Source organism: Trematomus bernacchii, unplaced genomic scaffold (genome assembly GCF_902827165.1).
Source record: "Trematomus bernacchii unplaced genomic scaffold, fTreBer1.1, whole genome shotgun sequence".
Lineage (NCBI taxonomy): Eukaryota > Metazoa > Chordata > Actinopteri > Perciformes > Nototheniidae > Trematomus > Trematomus bernacchii.
In genome coordinates, this window is record NW_022987840.1 from 5193633 (window position 1) to 5208248 (window position 14616).

The window sequence follows — 14616 nt, forward strand, 5'->3', positions numbered from 1 at the left end:
AAAGTGGTAACTAAATGGGGATAATTGGCTTGTTTGATTCTATAATCTACACATGAGCTCATTTTGTGCAATTTTCTCTCATTATAATCAGTTATGCGTCGTGGGAGTAATGGCAGCACTGCAGTGTCCCCTGGGAAATGTGATATCAGCTAAATGATGCAGGAAATGCAAACTCTATGCAATTACCCTAACCTCCACTACTGACAAGACAACTGTTTGTACAACTTGAAAGTGCATAAGGAGCAGAAAAGCACAAGAACATTATTTAAGTACAGATCAGCCCTAAAACCCCGGTCCAAAACTAAATGCCAGATATGTATCTCAACATGTACACACTTTACCAATTTGACCTTTTTGTCTTCCTCACTGTTGTTTCTCGCTCCATCATCTGCATGTAAAAATAAGAATAACGTGTTAAAAGGATGAATTCAGCACAGGTCTAAATCAGCACTGTTTTCAGTTAAAGGTAAATGTGCTTTTTGTTTTGGGTTAAGGCTCTGTGCGGCGGTAGGCTAGGCTACTACCTTTGTTGAGTCCCTGTGGAGAAGATTTGGACGTCTACATGTAATCATTCCTATGCTCGTGTCTTGGCCAACGCACGCCTGATGTTATGGCATCAAACAGGGTGGAAAACGTGCTGAAAGTGCCATTAAAGGCTCATGTAAATCATTCATGGTGTATGATGGAGAAAATGTAAGCTCTTCATTATTTGGACTTGGGTTCAAACTTCTCCAAACATGTAACTCCTAGGGGCAAATAATGAAAGAAACTAGTAACAAGTAACAGTACCTCAGAATTGTGCAGTATTTAAAAAAACATATACAGTATGTACTTAATTATACTTTCCACCTGTGAAGAGCAAATCAGACGTAAGAACTGCTCAGTGTGGGATTGTTTTGTACCCGCGAGAAGGAGCTGCTTTGTGTTTAGATACTTTAGAGGACAAGTGTGACCTGAGAGCAGCTGGGTCATGACACAAGCTATTCCTGCTTTTATCACCGACATGCAGCCTCCAGACTCCCTCCACATACCCCGGCCCAGACCATGTAGTACACTCCATGATGCAATAACACATCCCTTAATCCTACTAGAGTCAGACACAACTGTCAATACAAACAAACTGTTATTGGATTGTTGCCACACTCTGATTAGTACACCAAAATATATCATCTTTTCAAAGCCTATTGTTCCCAATTTAAACTTGAGAGGGAAGTGAGGACAGCAAAGAAAGCTATCATGTGAAACCAAAACTGTTTTCGTGATTGAAAAAATATGTTTTCAGTGCCTTTAAATTCTGTCAAAAGTGCTATTTTCACCAAATTGAACTACATCTAAATCCTAACCAAAACTAGACATACAGTATAATGACTTCTGCTATGGTTATTTTGCAAGATTTTGTTATGGTTTTGAAAAAAACATCCCTGATCTGAAAATAAATCAGTAAAAGCTGAAGCGGATGAAGAGGAAAAAATAGAAGAAAAGGAAAATTCTTCATCATTAAATGACACGTGAAAATTAAAAACGCATGTGATTTATCAACTTTTATGATATTTCCTGGTTTATCACATTTCGTTGATTTACAGTATACCTTCTTCTCTGCCTGACCCGAAATGAAAGCAAACATGAAAGGGAAAAGGAGCCTCTGATCTGAGGAAATGGGCAGTGATGGTAGAAAGAGAAAATCCTCTCTTGCCTCAGTGACAGTGCTCAACAACAGTAAAAACAGATGGAGGTCCTGACACAACATTATAGAGAAGCAGGAAGATGGTTTCCTCAGCACAGTCGTGCATAATCTGTTTCAGCTTGTTTCTCATTTATTCAGCAGTTACATAACCATCATTTAAAAAGCTTCTGTGTGTCACAGCATGATTTATCTTGTTCCTTTTTCTCCAACAACAATGCAATTAGGCTCCATCAAGTTGTCATAGCGACATGATGGAGACGTCTTTGAAGCCACTCAGCCTGTCACGTCTGACAAAAGGCTCCTGTAATTGTTACAGCCGAGGCCTGACTGCAGTGGCTGTAAATGTCACTGGATACAATGGTAGGAGATTTTCAGACACAGAGCTGAGGGGCCGGGGGTCGAGAGGAGCCCCTGAAGGTGGCAGCTCCTGGTTTAACAGGGCTGGAGGGGTCAGCTCCTTCACAGGCGCTGTTTGCTCTCAGCTCAGGTTTCCTGTTGCCTTTGCCCCCGTGTGTCAGCTGTCAGAGTCGATACACAAAGGGACTGCTGCAACAACTGTCTGGGAAAACTCTGCTTCGTACAGAACCGTGTTTACATGAGGGGAGCTGCTCTGCTCACTGTCTGTCTGGCTCTGGTGAAACACAGACCTCTGATGTAACCGTTTTTTCTTCCATAATCATAATCATAACACTTTTGGACCAATACAGGAGCTAAGACCAAGTTTACAATGACTCCTCAAGGGAAATATGTTGCCTTAAAATGATTTAAAAAAAGCTAAAAGCAGCTTAAACTTTGTACTTTAGGTATAGAGCAATCAAAAACTTGCATTAAAATATTTGTACTACATACAGTATAACGTTATTTTTGTGTAATAATTCCAAACTTATCCACAACTATAGACTACTATTGCTGATGCTGATTTATCTTTCTATTTTACTTGCCTCGTCCATTTTTCTGTGACCTTCATTTAAAGAAGTATTTATTTATTGTGTCCAATTGGAGGCCGATAAACAACTCAAAAGGATGCTGATGAGAGCACTGAGAGGAAATCAAAACATCATGTTACAGACTGAGAAACACCAAAACAATTTGCTGAAAAAATGATCAAGACATAGATTAGATTTGATAGGTTATTGCTGATTTTGGGAGACAATACTTCCCCATCAAAGGTATTCATTAATTTGAACTATTGTTAATCTACAAATATTGTTGAATACAGCTTTAAACTTGATGAAAATGTTAAAAACACAGCTGTTTGATAAAGATCACAGTGATGTATACATAACGGGATAATAATCATAATTTATAGCATCCAGAGAAATGTAAAGAAGAGGCATGTCTAACATATTTTAAATCCATCATAGAAGGTAAGGCTGCTTCAACAAAGGACCATGTCAAAGAAAAAAGGTGAAAAAGTTAGATATATAGTGCGTAATGTTTTACTGTATATTTTGTTTGGCTATTTATGAGGCAATACAAGCTAAGCTCCTTTCCAGACTTTGTCCCTGTCCTTTGTTGAGGTTCAGTCAGTAGAAATGTAATTATAGACATCAGCGTTCTGCTCCCTGAGTCTGGAAGAAGCATCATCTCTACACGCCAAGTCCTGGCCCGCCGCTGCTCTTTGCAAACTGTAAGCACTTATGATGTTGGTAAAGTTAACAAGGGCCGTTTATCTCAAACAATTATCTCATTAATTCTATCCTAGTTTACAGTGCTTTACATTCTCTGCCTCAGTCGGAATTTTACAACGACAGTTTAGAAAAGGACAATACTAACAGGAGTGAAGTCTGCTTCTATGAAAATAATTCAAGGTAGCTCTTTATACTATCAACGCATGAGTTTTACTCTGACTGCAACCAAATGAAGGAAATGCTGCCATCTAATGGAACGATCCCAAAATGGCAAATGAATACACACTTTTTTCTGTGGGCACCTAGATAATGAATGTACTTCAGTACAGTTTGAGGTACTTCTATAGATTTTATATTTGTTTATCTTGACTCGTTTGTCTGTTTGTTTTAATTGATTTAATTGTATGTATATTCACATTGCCCTTATACTCTCTCTTTTCTCAATATCTTTCCTTGTCTTGCTTTGTTTTTAAAAACGATTTAAGTCTCTTTTTATATTGTCCTGCATTTGTTTAAATAATTGTCTTAATGTGTAAAAGTGAAACTAAATTTAAAGATTTATTTTGTCAAGCCTGAAAGAACGATTATAAATACAGAAGATGGCATGATTTCTTCTATTCGGAAGGCCTTTGTTTGGACAGCTGCTAAGTTCCTGTTTTTGTTTTATTGTCCCACTGAGCTCAGCCCACTTTTTGTAAAGAAGACTAAGGACACTCGTTACCAAGCAGCACTTTTTATATGTTGTGCCTGTAATCAACCCTTGTACCACTGTCTGCTCCTTTCACTGTGTTCCTGACATCCTAACAATACAAGCTCAAACTGGATTCAAACTAAGACAAATCAGGGGATATCTGTCGCGAATTCAAGGTAAGCAAATACCTTTGTCAATCAACAATCATGGCTCCATACAGTTTATTGCATCCGATGTCCAAAGTGTGCTTTGAAGAAAAAACGGAATTCTCTGCAACTCAGCATCTCTCTTATGCAAGGAGCAAATGGTTTCAACTCCCCGAGACTGAGAGCCACAGCGACGTGTGGAGCATCAAACCACCAGATTTCTCTCTTAAACTGTACAGGTCTCTGTCAGTTCCTCAGAAGGAAGAACGAAAGAAACATTCAGATCCGATACCACCTTCAAGTAAAGCACAGAGGAAAACTGGAACATTTCTACCAAGGGTTTTACATGAGGGTTTCCGAAGAGAAGAGTCTCTAAAGTTCGTCACATCATACAGGCCTCCCGATTCTCTTGAGTCCGAGCTGATGTTTGTCAAGACTGGGAAGTACCTTTGTGGGCCTTACAAGAACCCAAAACCACATAACTTCAGACCGGTAAGTGTCTGCAAACAATAATACGTTGTATAACTTCTTCTGTATGTTTCTTGTGTACATTTAAATGCTCATATTTGTGAGGAACACATAAGATGAATCGAAAAAAGCAGGCAGGGTCATTTTATTTTTTTATTTAGCCTTTATTTATACAGGTGTAAAATCTCATTCAGACACAAGGTCTCATTTTCAAGAGAGACCTGTCAGTGGTAACACTACCACACAAAGTTACAGACAGACAGGACACTAAACACAGAGGCAACACTAAAAAGTCATACTCTTACTTTTGAGAATACAGCATTTGTAGTGTTTGATTTGTCCACAAGATGGCGCTAAACACAAAAGTAAGTAAATAAAACAACTTTGATTTCAGCTCAATGAGGACCTTCCAGACATAGTTACTACATACGAAAGAGATCCTGGTAACCTGCATTTAAAGTTGAAGCACTTGGACATTAGTAAGTGGATTAACTTCATGTTTTGTCATTTTTTGAGTGTATTTCCGATCAATCTAAGTCTAAGAATATGGTATTCTGAATGTTTCCATGTGTGCTGTACTGAATGAATGAATATATTACATTTTTCCAGTTCAAAACACTACCACCAGGTCAGACCTAACTTCAAGTGATACCGAGAAAGGGATGGACACATATAGAGCTGCCGAGCCAAGATGGGATGCGAGGCTCATACTCCCTCCACTGCTCTGGCCTCCAAAATCAGCTTCCTATACTGTCAGTGGTGTTTTGGCATCATACTATACTATGTCAAATTGTGTCAGTTAGTTGGTTTTCTTGTAATGGATTACTCTTATAGTGTGGTATATCAAATAAAATAAAAGCTCTACTTACAGTACATTTAATCTACTAATTACTCCTACCAAAAAAACATGTGGTATCTGGTGCTTAATGTAGAAAGCGGAAACACACCCTGTTAATTTAGATCTCCTGACTGAAGCTGCCTGTTATATTGTAATATAATTGTAATATTTATTATTAACTGCAATGTAGACAGTTTGGGGCTTCACCTGTTTTAATACTGACGTTGAATATTTGTTTCACAGAGACACAGATGCAGAAGAGGAGCGTACAGTGCATTCTTGGACCGTGTGGAAGAGAAACTCTCAAGATCATGGAAAAATAGATCCTAACTTTGTCTTTTTTAATTATTTAAAAATCAAATATATATGTACATATCCCTGATAATGATCAAATAGGGACATATTTGGAGATTCTAGTAGCTTTAAGGTTCTGGCGGTCAACATGCAGGGTCATAAAGGTCATACAACCACATTAAGACGCCCACTGACCACGGACAGCTGCTCACCCGGTTCCCCAAGAATTATAAACACGCCAAGCCTGCACATGTTTCGAAGCATATCTGAAATAGCTGAACATATGCGTTCAAGGAGTAATCCGTGACTCTGGGCATAACTCGCAGACTAAATATAAAATGAAAAGAATATCAGTCACTGCATTAAACCTCATGACCCACACGCTGCCATGTGTTTGTGTTATTTTAATCCCCTGTTATCCTGTCAAATGCTGAAAAATGTAATGTAATCTTCCATCTCATGCATGGCAAATAAAGATACTTACCAGAGCTGTTGTGTTCAAACATGTCTTGGCAGTTGTGAACAATCTTTAAAAGGGAAAACACAGATAGTAAAGTTAAGAAAAATCCTTGAAAAACAATAAACTTAATCCGAGTCTGTTAAATCCTCTTATAAAGTAAGCTTCAGGAAATTAGTACTTATCTACTTAAGAAAAAGCAAACAAAACAATGTAATAAACTCTAAACAAAATCTGAAAGGTTTCAGCTCTTACTTGTTATTTTCCATTATATGTAAGATTTTAAGAGTGACTTACAATTGGCAATTTTGAACATGTTTAATTAGCTTAGAAACAAAAAAAAGAGCGATTTGATAGCTTATCCACAAGCATGCCGTAATGAATGCATTAATTAATCAATAATTCAAATAATAAATAATACTCATTATACTTGGACATTCTGAATAATAAGTACATTAATAATTAATTAATTAATAAGTACAATAATAATACATTCTGAATAATAAGTCGTGTTTTGTACTCTAATATATTTTAGTGCTAATACTTTTTTAAATGTATGAATTTAACTTGTTTGTATGTCTACACTGTGGTATTCCGACTATTAAAAGAGTACTTCTTCCACAGCAGGACCTTCTTGTTAAAGTACTTATTTCTGCGTGAAAATAAACAATTTGCGACAAAGGCTACACAAGAGCTTAAAAACAGAGACAGGTTATGTAAGCCTCTGGTGTTTGTTATCCATTCCTTCATGCATGATGGGTCGTAGTAGCGTGGTGCTTTTCCTGCTTTTCTGACCAATCATTTTAAACAAAAACACGCATGGGCGGCGCTGTTTCTGCACACACATACACACACACACACACACACACACACACACACACACACACACACACACACACACACACACTGTATACACACTGCACTCTCTCTCTACACAAAAACGGACAGAAAAGGGAAAACACGCTGACTCGACACGCTGAACCTACGGTACGTTTACGTTTTAATTTTAACGGCTATTCTGGTGCGGCTATTAAGATAGCTTATCCACTAGCATACCGTGGTGTTTCTCTGCTAGTTGAATGTCCGTGTGTGGTTGAATGTGGGCTAGAAATACCGTGAATGATGTGAAGGATCAAGCTTGTAGAATGGCTGGTATTTAGAAGTGTTTTTAGGGCTCTTGGACGACATCTTTTGTCAAATCACCTGTATTGGACATTTGGTTATACAATGCATTACTGATCAACGTAAAAAGTGCCTTTTTATAGCATTGGCATTCACAACTTTTAAATGAAATGTACCTTTGTTGCCTCTCCAGTCGTTTTTAACAAAGAACATCGATTTAAAAAATATTGGGTTCCCTTACCACATTTATCTTGGATCAATAACGATACATTATTAATGTCAAAAGTAAAGTAGTGTGACGGACAGACAGCGCAACAGGTGATCCTAGTTCCCGGGCTAGACATGTGATTGACAGCCGTTTTAGCCAATCACCTGTCGGAGAATCTAGTAAACGCACCAATAGAAAGCACCCGCAGTGTTCGTGTGGGCGTTTATCCAGACTGACAGCAGTGTCATCAGCGTTGGATTCACACTGGGACACAGAGGACAGACAGGGAGGGTTGTGTCCGCTTCAGAGGAAGGATTTGCTGTCGTTGTGGCCGACATACAAGGCGTAAATATACTGTGAGTTGAATTTTGGTGTGTTTACACGATAAAGGACTGCGTTTCTGTTCAGAAAGTATTAGGTGTATTGTGTTTTCTCTACAGATGGCTCAGATTGAGAGGTAGCACATTTTGAAAATGTACATTGAAATGCCTTTGCTCACCTGTCGTGTGAATCCTCTGTAGATGTACTCTTACCTCATATGGGTAAAATACAGATTGACTGGAAAATAAGCCCTATTTTAAAATATAATGAGGGATGTAGTTGTATACTAAAAGGACAGTAACACACTGCAACACTAGCAAACAGGGCTCCTGTAGGAATGTTACATTGAATATAAGGAAGTTAGTTTCGATTTATGGTGGCTGTTAACTCCTCATTGTGTGAAATTAAGTAAATGTCGTTTTCTGCCATGGTACATTGGCTAATTACAGCTGTGTAACATATAGTATGACTTTGTGTTATCAATCAGACTATATTGCTTATTGCTCAAAAGTCTTTCCTTGTCATTGAGGATGTTAGGTGACGCACAACTGTGGATTGTGGACTTGAACTGAGTGACATGGAAAATGAATATGCCCATTTGTTTTGGTCCTCATATGTATAAATACCCCTTTCTCAAAGCAAAAACAAGAAAACTGCGGGTGAAATCTGATTGAACGTCACCAGATTTCAAATGTTATCATGTTCATAAAAAAGCTATTACTGTCATGATGATTTAATGCTCATTTTGCTTTGCAAGTAATAGAGACTCTATCAAGTTATTCACAGGGATTTGAGCCATTGATTATTTAAAAAATCTCCCTTTACACTAATGCTGCTACAGCCCTACTTGATCTAGTATTAACATAATTTGATGGTGGCTTATGTTTGCAAAGTTTAGATAGATGTTGTTTTGTAACTTTCATTACTAAGTTTGTTGACTTTATGACTCTTCTCTTACGTGTGGTCATGTTTACCCAATGACAAAGCAAAAGACACAAGTGAATGTAGGGAAATGTGATCTTCCATTATCCTGTAATTGCAACTGTTGGCCACAGTCAAAGTAACATAGTCTTGCTTTAATTGCTACTGCTTCTGTTTCACCCACAATAACACTTGCAGTTTGCTTTCAGGTAATTGCTGGAGCCTTTTTGGAATATCAGCAGCTCTGAGGATTTTTGCTGGACTGGAATAGGATCAAATCTCCCAAACCACCAATCCTCCCTCATGAGGAAAGATGGGGAATGGATTGTCTGAACAACCTAGCTTCGTCTCAAACGTCTCATTCTTCCAGTCGTTTCACATCGCCATCCTTGGCCTGGACTCTGCAGGCAAGACCACCGTTCTGTACAGACTGCAGTTCAATGAGTTTGTGAACACGGTGCCCACCAAAGGTTTTAATGCGGAGAAGGTGAGAGTGTCTCTGGGCGGCCACAGGTCTGTAACGTTCCACTTCTGGGATGTAGGTGGCCAGGAGAAGCTACGCCCCCTGTGGAAGTCGTACACGCGATGCACGGACGGCATCATATTCGTGGTGGACTCTGTAGATGCGGAGCGCATGGAGGAGGCCAAAACGGAGCTCCATAAAATCGCCAAGACCTCTGAAAACCAGGGGGTGCCCCTGCTGGTGGTAGCCAACAAACAGGACTTGAGACACTCTTTGGGACTTGCTGAAATTGAGAAATTACTGGCTCTGAAAGAACTGGGCCCTGCAACTCCCTGGCACCTGCAGCCAACCTGCGCTATCATAGGCGATGGACTAAAGGAGGGCTTGGATAGACTCTATGACATGATCCTTAAAAGGAGAAAGGTGCAGCGGCAGCAGAGGAAAAAGAGATAGACTTGTTCTGAAAGACAAACATGTGAAAGACTCGACTGTTCTTATATGTGAAGGATATTGTCCTGGGTGGATAGAGGCATCCGCTGCAGGTCCTGATTCAAAGTGCTGAGTTTTATCAGTGAAGAACAGAGATTTATGACTCCTGGTCTTGGTCTTGTGATGATGCTGTTGGTCAGAAAGTGACACTTAAAGGAATATAGTATGAAGATGAGAAAGTTTCAGACATGTGTGGATATGATATACAAGGTTTATATGGATTTAAACGCACTAAGGGTTCGGGGTCTGGAAGGGTGATAGAAGTAAAGGATGCTGTATGTTTCAGAAATGGCTGTTCCAAATAATATCACCAAAACTACTTTGGGAAAAGGCTTTGACAAGTTGAAGGGTTATTTGGTAAATATTGAAAAGTGTTTTATTTCACTGTTTAATATGTAATTATTATATCTTATTATTCTTACACTGGACTTTCTTTGTGAAAGAAAAGTATTATCGTGCACTATTGCATTATTATCGACTTGCTTGCTGTCTTATATCATTTTTTTATAAGCACTTTAGATTTCTACTTCATATGAAGTTTACAGTTTTTAAATACAGCATATTGTGTTTGATTCAACAGCAATGTTTGGGGAAAAATACAGATGCTACTGTAGTTGGTCCAATTTGACCACATTGTCATTAGACAAGTTGTGCATTATGTTTTGCTTAATAAAGCATTTAGAGCAATGTGGCAGTATGGAGGGTGTTATTATGTCAACTTTGTTGTTTATGAGTTTAAAAAGGAGGTACTCAAAGATGTCAATGTGCCCTTTAAAAAAAGGCACTAAACCAGCAGTGTCCCCAGGGGAGCTGCTGTATAGCTAACATTAAACGTTGTGCTGTCACCCGTGTATGTAATGCAAAGGGTTACCGAGAAAAAAAACATGCTCAGTCAACCTATCCTTAAAATGTCCTCAGTTTCATTTTAAAGCAACATGCTCGCTCATGTTCACACAGATACACACCCACAACCTGAAGGTCCATGTAAATGATTTATGGCAGGTGTGAAGAGCAGTAGTGTCTGTAATGGAAACGTTGACATTCCTTTACCGTAGATTTATTTCTCACAAAAAATACACACTAAACTGGAACAATTTGCATATTGTGTAATGAGAAACATGTACGCATACAGATGTTACACTGCTGCTGTCAGCCATACAAATACTTAAAAATGACCCAAAGCTCTTCACCATCGGCTGCTGCAGTGTAAAGGGTTAAGCGATGTATTCATTCATCACAGACAGAATCAGGACTTGGAAATGTTGTCAGGGCGGTCTGAAGACCAGACCCAGTGCAACTGGCTGGGGCAGGACACTGTGAAGCCAGGGGCATTGCAGAGTATTTTTGGACTAAGCTGGGTGGATACGTAGCTCAGTGTTTTAACGCCATTTGCTCTCCCATTCCTTTGAAACAATTAATGACTGAAGCCCGACAGGCCCCTGCAGCAGCTGGCATTCAAAAAATAACTGTGATTCAGATTTGCACTGCTCACAGGCTGAATGGCCAAACATCCTCACCATATAAATATCTGTTCCAGTTAAATGTGATAATTATGGCCTTGATTTTAGGTGTTGGTGCTGTATCTCAGGGGGTCTATTGCATTTGAAAATAAAAAATACATATCCTTCGCACTCTTTTTCAAACATTGGTATGACTTTATAGGGTTACAACAGAATGTCATTTAAATCCATTGAATAATCTGAGTAATTTAAATCTCTTTTTGTGGCTTTTTACGCCTTAATCATACAGTTAAAAGCATTACAAAACATTTTTATTCTTGGATCTTTGAACTATAGTGTCGCTTCCCAGAATGCCCCTTTTCTCTCAAAAGTTTATGAATCATGTTTTTTTATGACAAAGGTGCCTCCTTAACTTGTTTTCGAAGGAAGGAAACTCAAAGGTCAAAGGCGCGTTCACACTTTTCCTGATACTATTTCCTTATCTCTAAAAGCCACGTCAGCCTTTAGTGTGTTTGTAAATCAATGAACATGTCCTGTCCTGCTTTGCCTTCTATTTACTTTAGGGCAATTATTTTTGATCTGCTGAAACACTCACCAGAGGATCACTGTTGGTTATTGGCTTGGTAAAGCAAAAAGCCTGTTACCTGTCTTTTGCTGACTCAGTTTAATATGTCTAAAACTACATACAGAGATTAAAACTAACAATTACTTTACCGGATCATTTAATAACTTTTCACTTTTCTTCAGTCCCATCCTTTATCTCAGCCTTATCCATGTTCTGGTAATGTCTTTAGTGAAAGGTGGATTAGGGGGAATAAATGTCGTGTCCAAGGTCAATGCATTAACCCATTTACCTCGGATTGGGTGCTTGGCACGAAAGTCTCCGACTGACAAGAAGTAAAAGCACACTGAAGTGTCTTCTTGGGCTTTACTTCTTTAGAGTAGCTCATCCATGAAGGAATTCTCTCTCATTTTTGCTATTATAGCATGCTGTACTGCAGATACGCCTAGGGCCTGATCGAGTTTGGCACTTAATTTTACAGGTTGGGCCGCACACAGCTGATGAATACTGTACCAAATGTTCAAAAATGTTTGTGTTTTGTGAAGAAGTGTGTGAAGCAATGACGTATTGGATGACGAGGAGTAGCTGCTGGTTCCAAGAAGATTTCCTACTCTGTAAATTCCACGTCAAAGTTTTTATTTTAATGACATCCTGTGTTCCTCAACATAGTCACACCCTGGAAACACTCAAAATAGAAAAGAGTTATGATGGACTCTCAAGTATACTTCTACATAATCTTGTCTTCATCCATTATAATTATTTAAACCCACCTTTTAAGGAAATGATATTGGCAGATGGCTGTACATTCTACATTACCCATGATATTTAGCCATTACTGCCTCAGCACTTTTAATAAGAGCAAATTCAGAAAGCTTTGTTTCAATTGAGGAAAAAACGCCACACAAATTCAACCAACATTGACCCATTCTGTAAACCTGGATTGGATTCTATCTCAAATGCTTCTTGGGAATTGGAGTTGACTTTTGGCTTGCAGATGTATAGGTACCTTTTGCTTCTCATCAAAATAGAAAATTACGAAACGAGTATTGCAAAATCATGTTTTGTATAAACATGTTTTGGTGATTCAACCGGGTGAACTTCATGTTCATACAAGCCTAGAAAGGGCTTCAACCACCAAGTACATAATATTGCCTTTTCAAATAAAGAAAATAATAACAGGAATGAAAACAAACAAATCCCACACATATAAGGTTGGGAACAGCCACTAATTGTGGAGTAGATGTTAATCAATGTGGATTGATGCATCTTCCTTAGCCTTACCAAAACAAGGCATTGAACAAGTTAATTCTCTTTATCTTGTAAAAAATAAATAAAATAAATTTTGTTCTGGCTAGTAAAGTTTAATGTGTCATTTTTAAGCATAAGTTAGCATATCTGATGAATCTTAGACGGTGGAGTCCAAGCTTAAGCTAAACTAAGCTTTTTTCATTGTGTTGTTTAAGATATTTAATTGAGTACTAAAAGCTGGATTTATCTGGAAAATTAGGATTGCATTAGGATACATTTAAATGGTCCATGCAAGGAAAAAGATTTAAATAAATGAGATGCATGCTCAGACACAAAGAAATTCTTTAAAAACCAAAATCTTTCTGTCTTTATGGAAATAGGCTAGTTTTGTTGTGATGCTGTTGCTTGGTAAGTTTTACATTTATACCATGAAGCTGTTTATCTGCATGGCCCGGTCAGAGCGATGTTTGTGGCAAAATGCACAACTTCACTTTCCCATAAATCCACCTCCAAAGGGTTCTCGTATTTTGCTGAGTTTAGAGATTCATCCCATTGTGTACTTAAAAAGAAGAAAGCAATAATATGCACAGTCCCAGCCTGCTTATTATGCAAGGTTATCACGATGGGATTCATTCTTTTCCCCCAGTCTATTGAGAGCGAGTGGCCTATTTACATGTGAATTCCTCCCGTAGCCCTGAAGCCTCGCTCAAAGTAGCAAACGGGGCCACCTGCAAGGGGAGAGGGGGGAAAAGGAGGAGGAGGAGGAGGGAGACGCTGTTTGAGGAGCTGGAGAAGTGCACTCCTGTTTTCTTTGGTGCAGAGAAGAGAAGCCGGTTTCATTAATCCTCAGGATCCATGGAGACAGAGAGTGAGCTGTGGCAACACGAACACAGGAAAAACAGACAGGGTTTTTTTTCTCACCTGAATACTGATCCTTAGCGCTGTGATGCCTGTAGGACTTTTTTCTCTTAGTGTTGCTCAATTTTATTTTCATGCCTAAAAATAAAAACTGAACAACATTTTCTCCGACAAGTACACCTAAAACTACTAAATGATCTGCGTTGCTTAATATGTTTCATACTGTAGGTCGTTATTCAGGTCCTTATTTAACTTTATCTCAATCTCAATCTCAATCTTTATTTATTTATATAGCACATTTAAAACAACCTTCAGTTGACCAAAGTGCTGTACAAGCAATAAATATTAAATAACACAATGGGAGTACAATAATAAAACAATAATTAAAAACATGATAAAAAGCACAATAACTAGAAAAATATTTAAAAAAAAAACACATACAAATGTAAAAATGTAATGTTCAACTAGTATTAAACTAGTTAAATTAAACTTTAGTCTTTTACTTAAAGGTAGGGTAGGTAAGTTTGAGAAACCGGCTCGAGATACACTTTTTGTTATATTCCATGGAATGCTCTTAACATCCCGATAGCAATGAATATCTTAAGTGCTTTGACAAAAAATCCATAACAAAATTTCATCTGTGGAAGCCGTAATACTGTAAAAAGCACGACCAATCATTTTAGCCGGCCCGGCTAAAATAACTGGATGGCCTACCTGCCTGTCAGCCTTCCATCTGTACACAAACTTATCTCGTG

At 38.3% G+C, this 14616-nt stretch overlaps 1 protein-coding gene and 1 long non-coding RNA gene across 3 annotated transcripts; both read left to right on the forward strand.

The window, feature by feature from the left end:
• Window positions 1-5014: 5014 nt before the first annotated feature.
• Window positions 5015-6200, forward strand: LOC117468617. The gene is made up of 3 exons (XR_004554498.1): window positions 5015-5099; window positions 5230-5372; window positions 5702-6200. It is a non-coding gene; the product is annotated as an uncharacterized LOC117468617 (long non-coding RNA).
• Window positions 6201-7096: 896 nt separating this feature from the next.
• Window positions 7097-11364, forward strand: arl4aa (ADP-ribosylation factor-like 4aa). Of its 2 annotated transcripts, none has more exons than XM_034112728.1 (2): window positions 7097-7196; window positions 8991-11364. In XM_034112728.1, exon 2 carries the CDS (start codon window positions 9095-9097, stop codon window positions 9695-9697), a length of 603 nt encoding a protein of 200 aa, XP_033968619.1. In that variant the 5' UTR covers window positions 7097-7196; window positions 8991-9094; the 3' UTR covers window positions 9698-11364. The 2 variants fall into 2 exon arrangements, with proteins under 2 accessions (XP_033968619.1, XP_033968618.1); XM_034112727.1 differs by lacking the exon at window positions 7097-7196 and adding an exon at window positions 7782-7895.
• The last annotated feature ends 3252 nt before the right edge of the window (window positions 11365-14616 follow it).